The 25,733-nt window shown below is 32.3% G+C and overlaps 1 protein-coding gene across 1 annotated transcript; it reads right to left on the reverse strand.

The window, feature by feature from the left end:
• Positions 1-1,381: 1,381 nt before the first annotated feature.
• On the reverse strand, positions 1,382-25,116 carry LOTGIDRAFT_208161 (hypothetical protein; the record flags this gene model as incomplete). The annotated part of the gene is made up of 25 exons (XM_009045500.1): positions 25,106-25,116; positions 24,716-24,765; positions 23,585-23,724; positions 23,082-23,149; positions 22,818-22,884; positions 21,862-22,011; positions 20,638-20,769; positions 19,988-20,119; positions 19,498-19,644; positions 19,042-19,254; positions 18,533-18,654; positions 17,343-17,444; positions 16,671-17,028; positions 16,316-16,565; positions 15,528-15,628; positions 15,120-15,190; positions 8,520-8,676; positions 8,029-8,261; positions 6,375-6,525; positions 6,108-6,179; positions 5,809-5,917; positions 4,773-4,902; positions 3,470-3,607; positions 2,093-2,269; positions 1,382-1,540 (listed from the first exon to the last, which is right to left on the reverse strand). The coding sequence occupies exons 2-25, from the start codon at positions 24,760-24,762 to the stop codon at positions 1,382-1,384; spliced, it is 3,426 nt and encodes a 1,141-aa protein (XP_009043748.1). The 5' UTR covers positions 24,763-24,765; positions 25,106-25,116.
• Between the last annotated feature and the right edge of the window lie 617 nt (positions 25,117-25,733).

Raw genomic sequence — 25,733 nt, forward strand, 5'->3', positions numbered from 1 at the left:
CTTGGTTCAACCCACAGGTAACCTAGTCTTTCCTTACTTATAACAAGAGCTTCAGAAGAATTGTTCTTGATAATTAAGTCACATACAAAATAATCTGTATTTTAATCAGAATGATAATGATCAGGGTTAAAGATTAAATGTTTTTCTTCAGTGTGAATAAATGTCAACTAATGAATTTATACAAAGGTTGTAATACATCCTTAAAATTAAATAAACTTTTTCAACAAACACCATACCACAGATTATAATCAATGTACATATTATAGAGTAATCACTCATGTCACAGTCATGGGACTTAAATGGAGGGCAAATAGGATTAATTAAATGTTTATGACAAACCTTAAAAATATCATCTTGATTTTTTTGAGTGCTTGAGTCAATTAGAACCCCAAATCAACCCTTGATACAGCCAGTCCAAACTTCTTATTGGAAGTGAATTAATTCACTTTGATTGGTTAATCAATAGGTTGATGTTAGTCGTAAAAATCATTCTAAAGGGTTTCATAATAGGTCACCAATTTTATTAACTGAAGCCATGCAATGAGATGAGTAGTATAATTTGGTTATAAGTGATCAGAAGATAAGTTTGATATATCAAGGATTTGATTCCTCATACTGTTTATAAATATACAGCACTTATCCAGGGTTAAATCTACATTACAGCATTTTATATCCAAAGACATCTAGAGTAAATTGAATTAACAATTGTAAATGTCATGTCCTGAAACCCATCAAGATACAAAATATGTTTCAATCCAAATATTTTAACTTAAATAATCTTCTACTTCATCTTCATCATACTCTTCATCTTCTGTTTCTAGATCTAGATCATAAACACTTTCCTCTATAGTTCTATCTCTCTTAATAACACTTATACTTTCCTGGTCCTCTTCTAAATAATCTAACATACTACAATAGAGAAAATAATCAATCAAAATTGTTAATATATCATTAATTACAGATACATCTTACCTTTTCTCCCATTCCCACTCTCTTACTGAGATTGTCAACCGTGCCCCATCCCCCCACTTTCAAATTTGATTATCATTTTACATAGGGAAAGAATGAACTGTGGCCCCCCTGGAAAATTTTCTGGTCCTTGCGCAGCTCCCTCACCTAATGTTTCCTTGAAACTCCACTGCCTATGCTTGGATAAAAATTCCCAGATGAGTTAAAATGAAATATAAGAGGAAAGTGTAGTGTGATAGATTTATATTCCTCCCACCTCCTTTAAGATCATTGTCATTAACAGTTCACTTTCAAATCCCTAATGCTTTTAGTACAAAGACTTTAAATTTAAAGACATTAATTATCCGTTTTTCATTTCAAACCAGATTCAAATTAGCTGTGTACAAGATTGTAAATAAGTTAATGATAGCAATTACCTGTAAGTTGCAGCTGATGCCTCCAGAAATTGTAAGACATCTTTTGATTCCATGGAATTAGAATCGTTTATAACATTAGATCTTACAATTCTCATTAGAGATTCACAGAATTTATGGCCCATTTCTTCTAAAATGTTTGTATTTAGATGTTGGTCCTAGATTACAAAGAGAAATGCCATTAAGTCAACATATCCTGACACAAAGATTTATAGTATTCTCTCTTTCAATGAGCTTAATTCTTCTGCAATTATAGAAATATAACTTCAATGGTTTCCCTTGTTTTGCTTTTATTCATGTTTAGAAAATTTTACATCAGAAACTATGTTAATATGTCAAATTCTTCATATTATATCTGTCTTTGGTCAAAATATGCCAACAGAAAACAATTTTTTATTATTTAAGAAATGTAAAATTGAACCAAAACACTTCATAAATTGAAGGGATATATTATATTTCCCTAATAAAAATAGAAATTAATTCACAAGAAGCTATCCCTTAAACTGAACAGATATGAGATTGAATGAATATGATGGAAAGTTTTTGATTATTTGGATTTTTTTTAAATATTTTAATTTGATGGTCGATTAACAGAAATTGATAATTAAAACTGTGGTTAATCTGAGTCATAATTTTATAACAATTTGTGATTTACATACTGCCCCTTGAAAGAAGGGAAAAAAAAGATTTGTAGAGGAAAGTACTTTCACCTTATATTTGCCTTGGTCACATCCACAATAACTACTTTCCATGGTATAACTTCTAGCTACCCCTAGCTGTCTCCAGATAACAACTCTAGCTGTTGATTCTTTACATCTCTCAACTACAAAACTACAGTTCTGTAGACAGAATGCTGGAGAACTGATACTCAATAACCGAGGTAAAGTCTGGAAAAATAGAATTGTCAACATATTTAAAAGTTTTATTTCAAAATGTTTTAGTATGACAATCAATTCTTTGTTTTTATGACTGAAAGCATGGGCAGACAAAAGCTGAAAGGTTTCTAGCGGTTCAGACAAACTCTTGACTGAATGCACAACATATTTATCTCCTCATTTTGTGGTATTTTACCACGATTATCACATATCAGGATATTATACACCTCTTTTACCAGAAATTTTTGTCACTAATCAACATATTTCCAGTTGCCAAATTAAGGACCTGATGGATAGTTGCTCTGTATTTTGTTTTAGTATAAGAGGTGTAACAAGTACCAGAAGTTTATTAACTTTAATCTTATTCTTGCATTTATAAATTTTTGATAGTTTCTGGAGCATTTCTATTGCACATCTCGTTGTGACATGATTTGGTAAAATCAAATATATTGCTGGAGCCAATTTACCCCATTGTTAATATTTTTGGGTGTTTTTGCTTCAAGGTAATCAGATGAGCTAACCCATTTGGCATTCCTAAGAATTTATGATATTGTTTGTTGTTGTCTGAATTTCAAAACAATAAAAATCCAGGAAACCATGTTGAAACAAAAAAAGGTCTCTTGATGTTTTATTTCTGAAGTTAGATCTCATCATCCAGTCAAATAAAAAGTAATAATAACATTGATACAGAGATGACATTATCCAGACAGACTATCTCAATAAAAAACACATATATATATGAGCCAGGGGAATAATAATTACCAGGAAAAATAATAAAGACTTTCAAAATACATTTATTATTTATTATAGTAAGACATTTTCAATAAAATCAGACATAACACTCATTGTTTTCAATGTCTATAATTAGCAACATCTTAGAGATCAACTTCTAAAGATGGGTTGACATGAAAATCATTATCATATAGTATCAAGCCTACTGATCATTAAATTATACATTTAAGTTTATCAATGGTTCAAAACTTTGTCAATCATACCCAAATTGAAACTTGTCTAAGATCTTGTGGCTAGAAACTTACATACCACAATTGTTTAAATTCTGACATAAACTGTTGCATCTATTGTATTTACAAGTCAGTTTTTATGTATTTTCAGTATATCAAAGCATCAACCATTGATATTTGTACAAGATCTTGTGAATATTAACCTACAATATTTGTAAGTGAAAACAAATGTATTTTATAGTATGATTACCTTAAAGCCATTATCTTCATGTTTATTACCAGTTGAAGCAGGGTTTTGGGTATCATTTGGTATCCAGGACAATGAGGGACTACAACCATACATAAATATATTCTTACGTCTAGAATGACCATGATAATCACAAGATACCTATATTAATACAAATGTTAGTTAAAGCTTCTTCCAATTTCAGGAATACATGACCATCTTACATAGTCACCATAACAAAAATCAATTCATGTCAATTTTTTTTGCAGGTTATTTTGATCTTGTCATTTTAACAAATCAATATCACTAGGTTTGATCTAGAATTAGCTGAAATAACACATCCTCTGAACCTTAATAGCTTGTTAAATAGTGTTATACTTTTTTTATATTTTCATTAGGATGAGTTGACAGTAACAAAAAGTATTGGAAATTAAAGTGAACACCAGTAATAGTACACCTCTTAAAATCAATTGTTCAATTGCTCATAAAAAAAGGAGAACTTATTATCGAAAATTTCTCTGAACCAATCAACAATCAGTAGAGATAGTAGTGTGATATTTAAAATTACATTTGTCAAGAAAATAACATCAATAATTCAGAACATCTGAAATGTCATACAACACAAAATGTAATAAGATTAAAAACAACATGTACATAACAATGAGTAATGAAATTCAAAACAAATGTCAGTGATCTGCACTAATGTATGTTTTATATGCATGGTGAAAAATTAAAGTGATTATACAACTCCTATCTATTTAGCCGTAGAATGTACAAACAACTAATCAAATACTGAATAACAACTATTTATTTAATGGTTCATTGTAGAAAATAACCTATTATAGTCTCTATTATTACAGGTTTGTCAGAATTATTCTCTACAGATACATGGGAGTCACATTTGCACAGACTGATAGGCAATGACAGATCTAACTATTGATTCCAATACAATTCAACATGAATTTTCAAATTCATTTCTACATTGCGAGCATTGTTGGTTAAATTTGTAACAAATTCAATAAAACAGCAGATACTCTCAAATACATTGGTTTCAATCCTTTCATACAATTTGTACTTTTTTGTGTATTTTGACACCTCTAGTAGGCCTACCCAACTGCCCACCAGCAAAGTGGATTAATACACTTCGGTCAAAAACCAGGAATATTTTACCTTGTTGACAGATTCGTCTCAATATACTGCTGATTACTGAAAGATCTCTTTTCTAAAAGTTGTCATAGTTAACCCTCTTATGTTTGCTGGTATTCCTATAGGGCTTTGAAATTAAAACAGAGAAGGTGAACATGATTATATACAGGTAAACTCTTACCATGGGTGTTCTGTTGATCATATTGAGATAATGTAATAAACCTTTAGAATGATAGATAGTAGGATGTAATTTAGGACACGGTCTAGACCACCTTCGGTTTAAATCTTCTGCTACTAATGAACTTCTATGACTGAAACATAAATTACTTTTTTTAATTGGTCTATAGCAGGCTTCTTAGATTGTATCTAACAAATTTTGCTCAAAGACACGTTTCGTTCTAAGCAATGTCTTGCATATTTTTTAACATATCGTGGGTGACCGCTTGAAACCTTGTATATACCATATTTGGTCATTTTGACTTTTTGGCACCATTCGAAAGCTCGTAAAAGCGCGGATCTTGTGATCAAAACCTTGTATTCTGAGCTTGATTGTAAATAATTCAAAAAGCACTGATTAAATAACACGTATATAAACAGTCAGATTTAAAACCTCGTAAAATATATTATTACACAAGGTTCAAAGTTTCTTTTTCTGCGGATGAAAAAGATTTGAACAAAATACGCACACAAATAGTTTTTTGCGTTTTTCTCGAAAAGTAAGTTCACGTCATATATCGTTATACAAGGTTTTAAGCTGTAACTAACTATATCTTGTTCTATAAGCAGAAATAAAACTGAATGTTTTGGTTAAAAGTTCTATCTATTGACATTAATGAAAAACCAAGAATGATTTTAGATTGTTAACAAAACTTGATAAAGCTGCGTACAAAAGGTCTACTATCACAATTCTCGTATGCTAAAGCTGGTCACGCTTTAAGGTCTTTGTAAATCATCTATAGAGATTATTTAAATACAATCTAAGGTGGACAACTCCTACTTGGCAAGTGAAGATCAGATCACATCAGATATATCAGATGATATTTCTGATACTGATATTAAGAATTCAATGAATTTACAAATAAGTTTGAATTTCTTATCAACCAGCAGTATAGTTGGTTCCACATCCAATACTTCACCTCAAAAGAGACTCATTGCCAAACTAAGTCACAAGCATGCAAAGTTAAATTCAATTGTTAAACAAAACAAAAAAGACTTACTTTCCATTGATGACTCCATCAGGATTTAACATAGGAACTATTTTAAATATATAGGTTTCACGTAATCTTTGAGCTGCTGGATGACTACTTAATAAATAATCTATTGAACCTATAAAACCATTACAAACTTTAAGTAAAGGAAGTCAGTTTTTATGTCTATCCAGAACATTGCATCAGTTTTAATCATTCCAATTTTAAGTCAGATATCAGAAAGTCATCATCATCATCATTTGCATCAGCCAAGTAAAAAAAATGTTTGGAGTACATAGTTCCCTTATATGCTGTAAAACCATTCTTACCTTTCATAACCCAACTGGAATTACTTTCACCTGGATGGACACGACTTGACAAAAATATATATGGTCTTCTCTCTACAAATCAATTTCATATCATAGACTAGGTTCAAGGTAATAAGTTTAAAGTTAAGGACTCTAAAAATAGTAAATTTAATTTGAACCAAACGCACAAAGCAAACCTATCTGCAAACTATATTGATATCATCTAATTCATGAAAATGAAAAACTTAAGTAGAAGAGTGAGTATAAAACAATGACCACAACACTTACTGAATTCAGCATTATCATTATCATTAGGAGAAGGTTGAGCAGTAATAGTTAATACAGGAACTGAATTACCAGCTAATGTTTCACATAAACTTTGATGTCTATAAAATATCTGACTTGCATCACAAATACTTTCCCAATGATATAGATGACACTAGAAAGATGATAAATAAATATTGCTTTAAATCGATATCGACTTCAACTTTATTTAAAATCTATTTTATATCCAGTGGCGGCCCCAGACTCACAAAACTAGGGGTACAATTAGGTACAGGTTGATTAAATGGGCGGACAACTGTCAAATTGGTGATTTCAAATGTGGCAGCTTGTTTAATTTTTAAAAAATGAAATTGATTGATACATTCTGATATATTTTAGGGCAAAAAAGTATAAAAATCATACTCTTAAATTTGTTATAAATGAATTGGGGGTACAAACCATTTCTCTGTACCCCAACTCGCGCTTCCATTGCTAGCACTACATAAATTGTATGCTATATTTTAATAATTACTATATAATATAACATAATGATACTTTGAATGAAATTAAATCATGAACAAAATGAATTTCGATTATGGTATCAGTATAGACTATCAGTGAGCTCAAGCAAGATTTGATCTCATGTGGTACATCTGATGAAATTAATATTCAGAATGGTATAAATATGAAATTTTAACTAGTATAAACATACATATGTGGTATGAATCTATAGTTAAGTATTTATATGATATAACTAAGTTTGTTTTAATTAATTCACATTAATATCAAATGAGTGTAATATTCAAATATCATGGCTCTGTATAACTATGATAAACTTGTGTAATATTCTAAAGCTTAGTTTGTTCTAATTAATTTACATCAGCTTCTTATATATGAGTGTAATAATCAAAAATTACTGCTGAACATTAAAGTAGTACACATGTTCTAATTAATTAGCATTAATATGATAATTAGAGGTAGAGATCACATAAAATTGTGATCTGTTATTCAACATGATAAGATTGTAATGTTAACATAATATGGCTATGAACTAAAGGTGTAATGTTCTAATTAAAGTGGTATAAATATGTTCTAATAACTTTACATTAATATGTAATAGTGTAATGTAGTCAAATTAAAGCCATCTAAACCAAGAATTATAATAGTACAAATATATTTATGTTTTAACTTATTGCTGTTATAGGTGTACTGTTTTAAAAATTAACACAAAACATTGACCAGTACGTCATGTTCTAATTACTTTGCATTCTTGTGTTATGAATCTAATACTTTTTTAAACCTTAATTGGCATTCCGCTTAAAGGGGCATTCCACTTTTTACAGAAATTTGTGAAATCTATAAACAAAAATCTATCTTAAAGTTTTAACTAAAAAATCTAGTCGTGATTTTTTTTTACGTCAAAACTATTTACAAAAAAGCAGGATGTCCCTTTAAGCTAAGCATTAAAGTGGTAAAAGCGTATAGTTTTAAAAAATTTAATGACAATTACCTTCATATCTTTCCTGTGATGTGATATATATAAGTGATATATAGAATGTTACTTCAGCCTTTAATATGTTATAAATGAAATATAATCAAAGACTAATATAATGAAACTTGTAAATGGTATATGTGTAAATTATTAGTCTAAACTAATCATAAATGAATGAACACATACCTTTAATGTGGTATAAGTGTATGGATAATGATATGCTAAGTAACAGATATCTCTATCGTGTTTAAATGTCACTGTAAATGTGGTGGTATAATATGATTTGCCTTTAACACCACCAGTAGTAATAGCACTACGTATAAAATGGTTTTTATAATAACAAATATCTGTTCCTGTTCTCATCCAGCCATCTCTACCTTCCATTGCTTCTCCTACTGAATATATCACTGGTTTCATACCTGGTAAAACAATCTGACAATATAGACAGGAAAATTGATGAATTTCAAGAGAGACTGTTAATTTTTATCACCTACAATACTGGTCCTTTCTTTAAATGTAGACAAACAAAACTTGAATTTTCATTCAGTAAAGGGATACAGTTATATTAGATAATGATCTAACAAACTGAAAATTGAATATTCAGATGACATTTCTGACTAAGTATAAATTTGTATTTAATCTAAAATTTTTCATCAAATTTCAGAACAGAGCCTTACCAAAGTTAAACTGACTGTTGATTTTCTCACAGTTGACAATATTAAATCTATAAGGAACATCAGCTATCATATTTGATACTTGAAAATAGAACCATTGGTGATGATGATTGGTATTAATATCAGGATTTAATATCAGATCATACTCAAATTCTCTAACCTGCAATAATCAGATCATACTCAAACTTTCATAATGAATTATCTAACCTGAAATCATTGATCATACTCAAATTCTCTAACCTGCAATAATCAGATCATACTGAAATTATCTAACCTGAAATCATTGAATCATACTCAAATTATCTAATCTGCAATAATCAAATCATACTGAAATTATCATACTGAAATTATCGAACCTGAAATCATTGATCATACTTGTTATGCTCGATGAAGAGTAGGTTTTAAGATTTATTAGCACACATCGTCAAGTTTACAGAGAGACAATATCATATGATGTAAACATTAGAAAAGCAAACGTAAGACTGACGTAATCAAGCAAGTCTATCTCTTTTGACTAGAGAGTCAATCAAGGGAAGCAACTAAGTTCGATTGTCTCACACCTTCCCCAGATTATTATGCACTTTTGAAATGAACACTAATAATCTGTCACAAAGTCTTTGAATCTAGTTGGTTTCCTAATTCGTCTTCCATAACTACTAGTTCTGTGTTCTCTCTTCTTTTGAACTGGAACTGGGTCTGGCTGATGACGTTCAATTTCAGGAGCACTGGCTTCGTGATCTTGCTGAAGATTACGTTGAGGATTATGATGACCTCCACCTCCCCCTGTTCCTGAAGGGAAAGGCATCCAAGTGTACGGTTTAAGTTGTCGTCGGTTGCGTTGAAATTTTTTACCATCTTGCAACTGGACTAAATATGATCTGTGAGGAAGAATTTTGACAATCTTCCCTTTAACTGTCCATCGTTTTGATGAATGATGCTGGATTCGTACGTGACTACCAACATTCAATTGACGTAAAGGATATGTTCTTTTGTTGTAAAAATGGATGGACTTTTCATTGGCACGATTCTTGCGACGGTTAACTTCTTTGTTTGGCATCATCCATTTTTGTTGAAATGAGATTGGATGGCAAGGAAGAGAATCGTTGAGACGTCGACCAAGAAAAAGTTCTGCTGGTGATTTTCCTCCTAATAATGGGGAATTACGAAAGGCTATCAATCCTTTACGAAGTTTGACCATATCCAACTTTTTATCTTTGCGACACTTTCATACAATATTCTTCATGGTTTTAACAGCAGTTTCGGCTTTGCCGTTGGACTGTGGATATCTTGGACTGGAAGTGTTGTGTCTGAATTCTCATTGGTCTGCAAACTGTTTGAAAGCTTTGGAAGTAAACTGGGTCCCGTTGTTGGAAAATACTTCATCAGGAATGCCAAATTGAGAGAATGATTCCTGTAAGGCATAAATGACTGATTTAGCAGTTGTGTCCTTGTGTAGAATGTATAATTCAGGCCAGAAGGACATGTAGTCAACTATAACCATGAAATTCTCTGTGCCGTACTGGAAAAGATCCGTACCTATCTTCTTCCAAGGTAGAGTGGGAACTTCATGAAGCTGAATTGGTTCCTTAGGTTGAGAAGGTTGTGTGACTTGACACGCTTGACATGCTTTAATGAGGTTGCTGATATCGCGATCGAGGCCTGGCCAGTAAATTGACTGACGAGCTCGTCGTTTAGCTTTTTCCATTCCTTGGTGTCCGTCATGTAGTCTTCTTAGAAGTGAACATCGAAGAGATTTGGGAATGATAGTGTGGCAACCATATAATAGTATGTCATCATGAATGGAAAAACTGGATCTAACAGGCCAAAATTCACGAACTATTTCTGGTAATTGCTGTTTAGTATCCGGCCATCCTTTTAAGATGATAGTTTTCAATTTCACCATTTGTTGGTCCTTTAATGAAGCCTCTTTAACTTTGGAAAGTGGGATAGAATGGTTATCTTCTTGGTCTCTGACCGACATGATGAGGTTGACGAGGGATTCGGAATCTTCTTGATCAACTATGTCCTCATCATTTGGTTGGTCTACTGGAGAACGAGATAATGCATCAGCAGCTTGATGAGATTTCCCACTTGTCCATATTGCGGTGAAATTATATGGAGTTAACTTCATTCTAAGACGTTGCAGCCTTGGATTGTCTATTTCATCGATCCTGTACTGATTAAAGATGGGTACCAAGGGTTTATGATCAATAATGAGATCAAAATGTGGTAATCCATGTAAAAATATGTGGCATTTCTTCACTGCCCAGGCAGCACCGAGGGCTTCAATCTCGATCATGGCATACCGGGACTCTGTTGGTGTAAGAAATCTAGAAGCAGCTTGAATTAGGCGACACGTTCCATCATCTTGAGTCTGTGTGAGAGCTAGGCCTAAACCATTGAGACGAGAAGCGTCTACTCTCAATTGGGTTGGTTTTGATGGGTCGAAATAAGCTAAGACCGGAATTGACGTTAGCAGTTCTTTGGTAGCTGTAAATGCGTCTTCTTGTTCCTGATTCGTTCTTGGGTTTCAGCAAGGGACGTAGTGGCTGCATAGCATCTGCTATATCAGAGGAAAAATCTGCTAGTTGATTTACCAATCCAAAAAATTAACGGACATCAGTAATATTTCCAGGTCTTGGAAAGTCTTTCACAGCTCTAGTCAATTCTGGACTGATTTCATATCCGTTAGATCTCAAGATGTAACCGCAAAATGGTACTGAGTGTACGCCAAATTGACATTTGGACAAGTCAAGGTTTACACCATGGTCTTGACAGCGATTGAGGAATGCATGTAGGCGTTGATTGTGTTGTTGAACATCTTGGCCATAAATGACAATGTCATAATCTATTTTTACGACTCCTTGTAGGTCGCAGACTACATCATCCATGCGTCTATCGTAATGTTCCGATATGTTACTAATACCATAAGGTGCCTTGAGACATTTATACCGTCCAAAGGGAGTAATGAACGTGGTTAAATGTGAGTCTTGCTCAGAGAGTTTAACTTGCCAATAGCCTGTCAATGCATCTACTTTGCTAAAGATACAAGCTTTTTGTGATGGAATAGATGAGACAGCTTCGTGAGGGGTAACTGATTGGTAACGCTCACGCACTATGAACTTGTTGAGCTTGGTAAGGTCTATACACATGCGAATATCTGTGGAATTCTTTTTTGGTATGACAACAATTGGGTGGCACCATTTAGAAGGTTCTGTAACAGGACTGATGACACCTTGTTGCACCATATCATCCAACTTTTGTTTCAGTTTATCTCGAAGTGGAATCGGAATTCTGCAAGGTGTATGAACTGAAAAGGGTTTCGCATCTGGAGTCAATTGGATCTTTAAAGTTTCACCTTTCATGTCCTTAAGTTGATCATCAAAAACACTTGGATATGATCTTACAAATGTAGCTTTAAGTTCTTGCGAAATGATATGTCCATGCGACGTTACGGATTTGATCCAATTTTCTGGGATGAGTCCTAACGTGCGTAATGCTGGTCGACCCAGTATAACACCAACCATACCAACGATGACATAAATTTTCTGTTGTATGGTGTTGTTGTAGGCTGTTATGTTGGCATCGAAGTATCCTTCACACTGTAGATTTTCAACATTGGCACCAACTAAAGGTCGATCTGGTGGAGATAATTGTGTAGTGTGACCAGTAGATCGAAAAGTATCTGTTCCCATAGCCGTAACGACAGATCCAGTGTCCAGACAGGCATCAAAGGGTCTTTGGTTAATTTGGATGGTTACAATAAACTCATCATCACCATGACTGGATGTCCTTAAAATGCTGGATCGGATATATCTGACCGTCTGTACGCTTTTGCAGTGTGGACTGTTCTTGAAGTGACCCACGCCTTTACACATGGAACATGCTTTACCGTAGGCAGGACATTGATGTGGAGAGTGATTTTTTAAACATTTTTTACAGTCATACGTCCTGGGAGTTTTAGCTGTTGGCATATGAGATTTAATCTTGGAAGGTTGTGGGTTCGCTTTTGTCTTGGCATTTTGATAGCGCAAGACACGATTAATACCATTGCATCCTTCAATCTCGGAAACTTGCTGAGCTGATGACTCCTGTGAACGGCAGATGTCGATTGCTTTTGTTAGAGTTAATCCAGAAGATTTGGCTAGAAGTTTACAAACATCACTGCTGTTTATGCCTACGATGATTCTATCACGTATGAGACGATGGTGAAGATCCTCAGGAAAATTGCAAGTTTTTAAAAGTTCCTTGACTTCCGTAAGAAAATCATCGAAAGTTTCATTCACTGCCTGTTCGCGAGTGTTAAAATGAAATGTTTCTACAACTTCATTGAGGTTTCCTTGGGCATAAATTTCTAAAGCACGCAGTATCTCGTTTGGCTGTCTTCTTTGATCATCTGTGAGTGACAAGTTCCTAAGGATTTTTATTGATTCGTCTGCTAAGGCCGCTTTCAATAAAGAAACTTGGGTGTTAATTGGCAGAACATTTATGTTGTTGACATCGGCAAAAATATCCCATCTTTCTTTCCAAGTTTTGAAATGTTCACCTTTGTCTACCGAAAGGTCAACTTTGTCGGGTAGAAGGCCAAACTGGATTTTGTTGTGAATAGGATTTATCTGTGGTACTTCAGCTTGTGGAGCGTCAGCATTTTGATTTTGTCCATTGCCCGCCATGATTTCACAATAACAACAAAAATGGCGTCGATTTTCCGATTGTCAACAAAGTTTTTTTTCACTCAAAAATTAACTCACTTCTCTGTAAAAAGTTACTGTCCTCTGGACGACGGTGGCGTGTAGAACTGTCGCAGCGCCATGTTATGCTCGATGAAGAGTAGGTTTTAAGATTTATTAGCACACATCGTCAAGTTTACAGAGAGACAATATCATATGATGTAAACATTAGAAAAGCAAACGTAAGACTGACGTAATCAAGCAAGTCTATCTCTTTTGACTAGAGAGTCAATCAAGGGAAGCAACTAAGTTCGATTGTCTCACAATACTCAAATTCTCTAACATGCAATAATCTGATCATGCTAAAATTACGAAATCATTGAATCATACTGAAACTATCAAACCTGAAATTATACTGAAATTATCGAACCTGAAATCATTGAATCATAATTATCGATCCTGAAATCATTGAATCATACTGAAATTATCGAATCTGAAATCATTGAATCATACTGAAATTATCAAATCTGAAATCATTGAATCATACTGAAATTATCGAATCTGAAATCATTGAATCATAATTATCGATCCTGAAATCATTGAATCACACTGAAATTATCGGACCTGAAATCATTGAATCATACTGAAATTATCGAATCTGAAATCATACTGAAATTATCGAATCTGAAGTCATTGAATCATAATTATCGAACCTGAAATCATTGAATCATACTGAATTATCGAACCTGAAATCATTGAATCATAATTATCAAACCTGAAATCATTGAATCATACTGAAATTATCAAACCTGAAATCATTTTGAATCATACTGGAATTATCGAACCTGAAATCATTGAATCATACTGGAATTATCGAACCTGAAATCATTGAATCATAATTATCGAACCTGAAATCATTGAATCATACTAAAATTATCGAACCTGAAATCATTGAATCATACTGAAATTATCGAACCTGAAATCATTGAATCATAATTATTGAACCTGAAATCATTGAATCATACTGAAATTATCAAACCTGACATCATACTGAAATTATCGAACCTGAAATCATTGAATCATACTGGAATTATCAAACATGAAATCATTGAATCATAATTATTGAACCTGAAATCACTGAATCATACTGAAATAATCAAACCTGAAATCATTGAATCATACTGAAATCATTGAATCTGAAATCATGGAATCATAATTATTGAACCTGAAATAATTGAATCATACTGAAATAATCAAACCTGAAATCATACTAAAATTATCGAACCTGTAATAATTGAATCATACTCAAATTATCAAACCTTAAATCATTGAATCATACTCAAATTATCGAACCTGTAATAATTGAATCATACTCAAATTATCAAACCTTAAATCATTGAATCATACTCAAATTATCGAACCTGAAATCATTGAATCATACTGGAATTATCAAACATGAAATCATTGAATCATAATTATTGAACCTGAAATCACTGAATCATACTGAAATAATCAAACCTGAAATCATTGAATCATACTGAAATTATTGAATCTGAAATCATGGAATCATAATTATTGAACCTGAAATAATTGAATCATACTGAAATAATCAAACCTGAAATCATACTAAAATTATCGAACCTGTAATAATTGAATCATACTCAAATTATCAAACCTTAAATCATTGAATCATACTCAAATTATCGAACCTGAAATCATTGAATCATACTCAAATTATCAAAACTGAAATCATTGAATCATACTCAAATTATCGAACCTGAAATTATTGAATCATACTCAAATTATCGCTTTGAAGAACAACAACCTTAGTTGAATTTGCAATTTTCCCCAACCTAAACGAAAAATCCATGTCTCAAAAACAACTTGGATAACATTCTGACTTGAAAACTGTTTGAAATTAAGTACCACTGACCTGTATTACTCTTCTCAGATTAGCCGACTCAAACTGGGCATTGAATATTAGATGATCAACATTTAATATACCTCGACCATAACTACAATCAAACATATATATACACATTTTATTTAGAGGAATTATAAGAAGGCACATTTCTTCTTTGTTTTTCATAAAACACTATAATAGATTGTTTTTAAATCACTTATCAGTCAACTATTACTGGAATACTAGCTAACATAAAGTTAGATAAGTCAAATATGTACACTTATAGGCAAAGTTTTAGAATTGAATTTATATTTCATGTTCATTTTAAGACGTAGTATTCCTTTAACAAATTCATTTTTTTGAAATTATCTCAATGCGAGCATAGTAAATGGTGATACCTGAACTCATCTCTATTGGTTAAATTTCTATTTTCTTGACTATAGTTGGTGTCGTTGACTACTTCACCTAAATCATACACAATTCTCTCTATCAGTAGATCTGAATGAATCATTCTATCTATATCTTCAAATATCTTAACCCTGAAACACAGTTTAATCACCTTGTTATAGGTAGTCAAGGATTGACTCTGGTCTTATTCTAAAAGGCAATCACCTAATATAAGCATGTTAGGCAGAACAAAAATCTGGTCGTTCTTCTAGCAGATGACATACTGAACTTGGCGATGGTATTATCAGCTGTTTCCAGCTATGCATATTTAAGTAATTCTTTCCTATAATCTGTGTTCAATTATTTACTTTTCAATTACTTATTTGATCACTTCTGTATTCTACTGGTCTACAATGTCTCCTGGAGACTAACCGGGGCTCAAGAAGTTGCAGGAATTATTTCAGTCTCCAATAGGCCTCCAAGACGTCTTTGCAACATCTCCATCAGACACCAGAGGGACACCTCTTCTATTTTTCTACGAACTGTTGGAGACCAAGGAGACCCTGCAGTGACGTCTCCACAAGGCTACTCACCCACATTAGAGACCATGTGACTGGTGACTGCCGGTGGAGATGTCAAGACCTAAAAGGCATCTAGGATACGTTGCGGGTACGTCCTCAGTACATGCTTTTCACACCGATTGATGGTCACTTGAGTCACCACAAATGATCAGTCCCATCGGTTGCAGTGACTTATCAATGAGTGAAATAGGCCCTAAAATGCACAAAAACATTTTATTGGGGGAAGGGGGATTCTTCTAAGGCCTTCTAAATACCCACCTCTGAACTCCAAATTTTCTGTTATATAATTTCTCAGGATTTGAATTTCCTCTTGCTGAATTTAGATCAGGATATGCCACCTTTTCAAATCTATAGACACTTTTAGTTTCTCTTGCCAGCTGAGAATACAGTTGAGGATCTTTAAACCAGTCAAAAACATCTTCCTCATAATCTTCAACAACTGATGTGGCAATAAACTCTTCCAGTTGGTCCCTAGGTGTCACTAGTGGTGTTATACACATTGCGTCTGCTATATTTTCTGTCACTGGTGCATCAGATTTCTTTTTGATTTTCTTGCTCTTGGTTTGATCTCCCTTCTTTACTGATTTAGATTTCTTTACAGTGCGTACTTGACTTGCAGATTTTGAATTTGATTTAATAGGAGATGGCAGTTGAACATCAAGGGTGAACACACTGGTCCCAGTTTTAAGATTAACTGCAGTCGCTGAGTCTACTTTTGTTTTGGACTCAAATTGTAAGTCAGGTACTGAATGTCTATTTTTTAACTTTAATTTGTCAAATTGAAACAGAACTGAATCTGATTCACTTGAAGTAGTGCTATTTTGATATAATTTTGGTAGAGTTTCTGATATGTTTGAAAAAGAATGGACTCGTCGACATGTTGGTACAGATAATATTGATTGGTTGTCTGCTTCAGGTGTCACAAAATCTGATTTGACACCAGAGATTGACTGTCTAGAAACTGGACGAGTCTAGAAATTAAAGAAATGAATATAAGACATTTTTACTGAATCAATGAAGACTGACATAGCTGTCTTGTGTATGTAAACGAGCAATCATAGAGCTGAGCTTGATACTATTTTATACTAACTCTTCAAGCTTTTCTTTTAGCTAACCCCATCCCCTGAACATTTAAGGATAACTTGCAGATGATAAAAATTGTAATGAAAACAGTGAAATTCCAGTCTCAGAACATATTTATCAAGTATTAGTGTATATAAAAAGTATTTATAAATAAATATGAATTGTTTTAAACTGAAACTGTTATAATCTGGAAACAAGTTACCTCAAATTCAAAGAGTTCTGGAAAAAATTTACTGTAAGATCTTAACTCTTCTACAGATCTCGGTTCAGGTTGTTCTATGGCATCAGTTTGGTCATCTTCTTGCTGTAGTATATCAATGTATGATTGAAAAAGACATGAAACAGACTAGGATAGTATCTTGGAATCAATTTTTTTTGTAATTGCACAGATTTTTGAGAAACGGGGCCTAGATCATACATGTGTACAGGTCAGGAAAAAAAATCTGGAGATTTGCCTTGAAAAATCTGGAGATTGGGTGAAAAGTCGGGAGATTTTTCCAAAGCACGTAAATTCGTGATTTGAAACTCCAAATTGATTCTTTTTTTTTTTTCAAATAAGCTTTAAGCCTTGTAAATTAATTAAATTGATCATGGGCCTACATGACACAGTTAAAATTAACAATCTATAATTATGGATAATTCTAGAAATAGTGCCTGATATTTTAAATTTAGGGGCCCGAAAAAAATTTGATATTATCATTCTTCAGTACTGATTGAATCAAAAATAATGTCAAGGTGAAATGATGTTTGAAAACAAGAAAGCAAGCATGATCCCAGCCCTCTAAATTAAATGGTACCGGTAGGCCTACATGTAATATTAAAAATCAGTATGTTCTGAAAGAAATATTTAGTAAATAATGTGTACTGGCAATGTTACTTTTTCCAAAGGTGTAACTCATGACATGTTAAATATCTCCAGTGCGATCATTAAATACTTTTCCTGCAACACTCTCACGAAGTATTGAACTGAATTTTCCGCTTCCATTTTGACTTTCTTCAGATATGGAAAGACTTGTAATAAGTAAGCCTGTTATGCAGGCAATCAAATGAATGTTAACAGACTACAGTAAAATTACAAAACGATTTTATGAAACGAAGTTTGAGTTTACATAAGAATTAGACATCCAGTCGGGCAATGATAATATTATTAGGTGATGAGATTAACGCATGTTACCGACGATCAGGATACAAGTGATAATAGATATTTTGTTGATTTATGGTAGAGAATTTGAACATTGAAAACGGTAGGTCCCGTGAAAATTTGATCAGGAAAAAAAAAAAAAAAAATCGGTAGAAACCCGACAACATCGGTAGATTACACATGTATGGCCTAGATCAAAACTTCTTTCATTTAATTTCACTTATCTCTTTTCATGGTATTTATAAACTTACATCTTCGGAATGATCTGTTCTAAATCTTTCATCATCGCTATCAATATCATCATCATTATCTAGTGAACTGTGATCACTTTCATTACCATTACTGGTACCATTATCACTATCAGGCACCTCACCTAAAATTAAACATTATTACCAATGATACCACTGTTATTACATATTATATAACTTAAATTATAACTTCACTATCATATCATTATCACATATAATATCATATCATTATCACATACAAAACCTAATATATAAACTATTATCATCTAAATAACCTGAGATATAACTTCATCATCAGATGATAACCTAAAAAATAACTTATATATAGCCATAATTATCGAATAGATAACCTGAAATATAATATCACCACATAAGTAACCTGAAAAATAAAACATTAGCACATAAATAACCTCAATATAATGATATCATTACTCATTTAATACAAATACAACAACATTATTCGGATTATTTTGAGAGTGACCTCCACTTACTTTGATTAGAAACATGAAGACAATCGGGAACATGTCTATCTGATAATGGTAGAGGAAACGTAACAGCACTATCAGTGTTTTCTAGAGGTAGTTTGTTTCTGGGACAACATTTTCTCATTATAATACTAGCTAGTAATATCAAACTCTCCATTTCACGACTTTCTGATATATCTTGACATGTTTCATACAGAATTCTTATACCATCTGATTCTAATAGAGCTTTTCTTCCTGATTCTAAAACAGTTGAATAGATAGATTGATAGAATAGATTGATTGAACAGATTGTCAATACAGTATAAGACTGTTGGATTTGGCAGTCATTGAATGATGTTTAACCAAAATCATGTAACTGTTTACCTGATCCATGTTTAGTACTGTATGATCAAGCTTCCTTTCTGTCTTAAAGTTTATGTGTAAACCATGCAAACAAGATCCTATATTCAAAATCAGTTTTTGTACAAGATTTTCAATACTTACTAAGATTTGTGATATTTTTAAGAATATGTAGTATGGATTTCTTCAAGTTATTATATTTATGTTTTGTATCAAATTGATGCCATTCTGTATATAATGTTAATAATGTAGTAACTCCTCCCATTCCTATAGTTCTTGCTGAATTACTCTCTGAAATACATTTCAAAAACTTTTTATTCCTAGTAACAACCTTCAATGTAAAACATTGATAATACTTTATCAATCCAGCGACCATCAAGAAAATTGGACTGCCATAAAATTTCATGCATTTTGCATCTTGGCTGATATTTATTTCTAGACATCAGAGTGATTCAGAGCCACAACATTTCATCACCCAATATCTATACAATTTCATTAGAAAATCAATTATTACTTCAGCTTGAAAATCAAATAAATAGTCTTTGAATTTAGCCTTGATAAAATAGAACGATGAGTTATCAGACGACAATCCATCTTGAAATCACGGAAATGAATTATGGAAACAAATACTTACTTGATTTAGTGAGATTGTTTAAACTATCTAAAGCTAATTTTAGAACTGTTGTATGTTTTTTACCACATAACGCTATTATCTTAAACAATATACTAATAGAGTTATGTTTACCAACATAGGATGCATTAACACCTGAAATATTGATAGCATGTCTTCAATTAATAAATATTCTTTTGAATTTTTCATACAGTATCTAATTTGTTTATTCTCCAACATGACTGTTAATATTGGTCATTGTAATAATATATTATCTTACTAGTATATATGAGGGCATTCACTATGATAGTTCACAGTAAATACCATGACATTTTAAAAACTTTGATATATACAATGAAATATCGTAAATTGTTCAGAAAAGATATTATGAGGAATTTGATTAATTAGAAATTGAAAACTCAGGTACTATAATCCCAAATTTGTAGCTTTCGCAAAAAAAATATTTAACTGCAACTTTCTAACCGATTTACTATGTTTGTATCAGATTAATTTCTAGAAATCTGACTGGTTTATATTATTACTTTAAAATATATTTATCACATTTATATCTTTGCAGTTATCTGAGGATATGATATTTTACTAAATCACATCAGTATATATATATATATATATAGTATATTCAGTAAAATCATATATTATAAAAAACAACTTACTGTTTGAGGTATAGTATTTAAAAACTTGTAATAAAATCTGCATGTTTTTAAAACTACTGGTGTTACTCTTTAACAAGTTTAATGTTAACAACAAAACATTGTTTAATCTGGCTTTCACAGCAAACTTTCTATCTGTAAATGAATAAACCATAAATAACAACTTCAGATGAGGTTATCATAAAAAAAATGGAAACACTTTTGATAAAGATAGCTTGCCAGGCAAGGTAACATACGCCCACTGGCAGCTGTCAGAAATGATTAAACAGTCTTTAGTGACTACAGGGTTGCACAATATAGCTAATAGAGTGAAACGTCAAGTCAGACTCGATATTTCGGTGAAATATTATCCGATCATCACGAAAATCAATAGATCATCATGAAAATCGATAGATCATCATGAAAATCAATAGGGATCATCTTCATAACGACATAGACATACAAAATAAAAATCAAAAGAATCTGTAGAGAATTGAAGCCTGTAGAGTGAGCACGAGTTGCACAATATAGCTAATAGAGTAAAACGTCAAGTCAGACACGATATTTCGGTGAAAAATTATCCGACCATCACGAAAATCAATAGGGATCATCTTCATAACAACATTGACATACAAAATAAAAATCAAAAGAATCTGTAAAAAATTGTAGCCTGTAGAGTGAGCACGAGTTGCACAATGTAGCTAATAGAGAAAAAACGTCAAGTCAGGCACGATATTTCGGTGAAAAATTATCCGATCATCACGAAAATCAATAGGGATCATCTTCATAATGACATTGACACACAAAATAAAAATCAAAAGAATCTGTAAAAAATTGTAGCCTGTAGAGTGAGCACGAGTTGCACAATATAGCTAATAGAGAAAAACGTCAAGTCAGACACGATATTTCGGTGAAAAATTATCCGATCATCACGAAAATCAATAGGGATCATCTTCATAACAACATTGACATACAAAATAAAAATCAAAAGAATCCATAAAGAACTGTAGCCTGTAGAGTGAGCACGAGCCAAATGTGAACGGACGGACCGACGGGGTGATTACAATATACGCCCATCTTACGTGTGGGCGTATAAAAACAATAAATTGCAATTTAAAAGAGTGATCTAAATGTTATGTATTCAGATATCTAGCGAACTCACTTTGAAATCATCATTTCATTCTCAGTTCTGAATCACATATAATCTACAATAGTTGAATAAATATTCCAGGAAAAAAAATGATTTACCTTTATGCCCAATACGACCCAATATACAATGTATTGTTAATTGGGCATCTTCTGGTAAAGTATTATCAGCACTGACAGCTTGTCTTAGAATATTGAACAAAACACTTGATACACCATGGTTTACCAATATTGATGCTCTTTTCCCAAAAGCTATATAATGTAATATAATAATACAATAAATTCATTCTTTATTACGGAAATAACATAAAAAAAACTCATCTATATACAGAAATATAGCTTGCCAGGCAAGGTAACATACGCCCACAGATAGCTTTGATTGTAAGTATTATGAAATTTGATATATTTACCATCTTCATAATGACATTGACACACAAAATAAAAATCAAAAGAATCTAAGAATGTAAAGAATTGTAGCTTGTAGAGTGAGCACAAGTTGCACAATATAGCCAATAGAATAAAATTTCAAGTCAGACAGGATATGTTGGTGAAAAATTATCCGATCATCACGAAAATCAATAGGGATCATCTTCAAAATGACATTGACATACAAAATCAAAAGAATCTGTAAAAAAGTGTAGCTTGTAGAGTGAGCACGAATTGCACAATATAGCTAATAGAGTAAAACGTCAAGTCAGACACGATATTTCCGTGAAAAATTATCCGATCATCACGAAAATCAATAGGGATCATCTTCATAACAACATTGACATACAAAATAAAAATCAAAAGAATCCATAAAGAACTGTAGCCTGTAGAGTGAGCACGAGCCAAATGTGAACGGACGGACGGACCGACCGACGGGGTGATTACAATATACGCCCATCTTACGTGTGGGCGTATAAAAATGATTAATAATAAAACTTTAGGAAACATCAAAAAACAAATTACACTTTAGAAACTAAATGAAATAGCGTTCATACTATACTTCAAATAAAATGAATGTATTTTTACGTTCTATTGCTATACTTTACAATTATACATAAAACATATCTTACGTGCTTTTCCCAATAATTCATTAATAATATTGATAACAGATATCACAACATTGTCATCATATATAGTCTGAAATAATCAAATAAAACAGTCATTTTAAATTAAAAGGTAATCTCTATACAGCCAATAAGAAGAATGAAATAATAATTTAGTGTCAGAGGTGAAGAAGTTTATTATAACTATTTCTGAAAGCACTGGCCATTGCCACAAATTCAGAGATCTGCTCCATAAAATCTGGGATATTTAGTACATGTAGTATACCTCACCTGTAATATATTGACTAATATTTCGATATTATTAGATTGTTTTAGAATAATATCTTTCTGAGCCTTATCTATATCAAAAGAGAAAAACAAAATAACAAATAGAGCCGGGTTTAATCCTTTGAGCGAGTGTGAAAATATAAAACATCCTATATCCTGAACTGCAAGTAATATGACTTAACTAAGCATACAATGTTAACATGTAACATAGGTATATTTCAGGTAATGATTTGCCCACAGAGTATTGGCTAGTGTTGTAAAGCATATAAACATGTTTGTTTTATTAAGTTTCAACTCCAGTTGCTCAATATCATTAATGCCTGTCTAAAGCTCAAAATGAATGTGTATATGTTTATTTTATAAATAAAATACTCTTTGCACAAATTTACTAACACAACAAAAACATAAACTTTTTTAAAACTGTAATCTATTACATTAGTTTTGACCAAATAATTGTACATTATAAGACAGTGCTATCAATTTATATCTGAAAAAGAAAATCCTACCCTGTGAAGAAATAACTGTTAATAATTTAGAAGTAACATATCGTATCTGTGTTAATTCTTCTGATATATCAGATTTCTTGTTTCCTGCTGTTCGACTCAATGTCTTTTCTAACAATTGGAACAAGCTATTCAAACGAGTTCTGAAAAACATTTGAAAAAAGACATTTTGATCTAAAGGCAACACAATCTTATGTTTAGTAGAACAATAATCAGCATTGTATAATGCAGAAAACAAGTTTTTAAAAAATGAAATGATATAAGCTAATATTATATCCGTAATATTTCATTGTCTATGTCATGTCTGTGGTGGGGTCTGAAAATACTGACTGGCAACTCAACCAAGATTTCTTTGTACAGTAGTGTAACTTATACTTGTGCATTTAAGGACTCAACAACGAATTTCGTTAAAATAAAATGTCTTAGATGTTTCTTCAGATATTCTATCAAATTAGTTTGTTTCGACTTTTCTTTATGGATCCCTCACTTTGACGCATATTTCATGAGTAACCAACTCGACTGTTGCAAAATGTGTCACTTATTTTCGTGTACAATGTTTGATTTATATATAAGTTGAGAAAAACCCCATTGTATGGATACCTAGTGGTAGAATTAACTTCTCTTAGTATTATCTTTCATAATATTTCATTATAAATTATGAAAATTCTTTTAAAGAACAATGATTTGTAACAAAAATTAGTTACTGTCAAAATAAGAAGTAAAAGTACCGTACTTTATTGCTAAAATTCATTGAAACAACATAAGAATATGGCCTACAGAATTTTTCTGCTGACATGGAATCCGCTCGTTTGTCATGACACTTTGTTCACTGGAATATAATTCTAGCAGACGAAACTTGGAATTCCGATTGCAGCTGGGGATTATAAGATAATTTGGTAGATAGAAAATTTAGATATTTGGTAATGACCGAAAACTGCCATGTTAGAAAAAGATTATAAATATTCTGCAGGTTGAGTTTGTAGAGATAATCCATGTTTGTTAAAACATGCATATGCGGAGGACATTATTTATCATTTCCTGAGATGCACGAAATCAAGTTCTCATGCATGTGATTGTATAATAACCATGAAATTGTGATTTTAAACACAGGTACATGTACAGCAGCATGCTTACCCAACTGATCTGTCAGCTGATCTACATTCCTCTGATGCAGCTGCCATTTTCTACCAAAAAAAACCCAAAAAACAATAATTTATACCAAACAACAGAAAGTTCTTTCTCCCAAAATATAAAGTGGATATCCACTGACATGTTTATACGAGAACATATAAAGTGTGTAAAGGCCTTGGTAAGGATGAACGGTTTTCAAGTTTTGTCTTTTGAAGTGATGTTCAATAACATGGAGTGACTTTTTCTATTTGACATTTTCTTCGTTGGATGAATATACTAAAGACATGCCCTGTGGGATATTTGCGAAGGGGGGCCTTCTTCAAAAAGCATATCTCGGCATAATCAAGACAGAAATGAATATCCTTAGATTAATAAAACAAAAGAATAACAAACTTTTGACAGCTATTTGATTACATCGTTACTGGCACTAGGTGGCGTTGTGTGTATACAAGAAGAGTTATTCCCCATTACGATAATTCGCCACAAAGCCAATCTGTCCTTTTATTGCGTTCAAAATCGTCCAAGGATATTGTGAAATGGTATTTGTAATTATCTTCAACTCCTATGGTCGAGACTTGGAAAACACGGCGCACTTTTTTGGTGGATAAGGCTATTTGGATATTATCTTAACTTTTATATATAAAGGCCAATATTTCGCATGATAACATTGGCTTCGAAGATAATCTTATGCTAATAGATTTATAGTTTAGATGGCGAATATAAATGTTCTCCGTGTTTTTGAATAATTATGTAGGATTTGCTACGCTACGCTACAATTACAAATCTTAATACATTTGTTAATATGAATGCTTTTAGGCCTAACATAGGATTTTGAATTTTATGGCAATGCAAGACAGACTTAAATCGGGAAACAGGCCTAACCCTGAATTAGGTTTGATGTATTATGTCACTTCCTGAAGTGAATTGAATGGGCGGGTTTCAACCGCCCCAACCGCCTACTTTCATATATCAAATTTAAATTAAATTCACAATATTCTATTGCTGGACCCTAGCGAACTTG

This window comes from Lottia gigantea (assembly GCF_000327385.1).
Source record: "Lottia gigantea unplaced genomic scaffold LOTGIsca_1, whole genome shotgun sequence".
NCBI classification, from domain to species: Eukaryota; Metazoa; Mollusca; class Gastropoda; family Lottiidae; genus Lottia; species Lottia gigantea.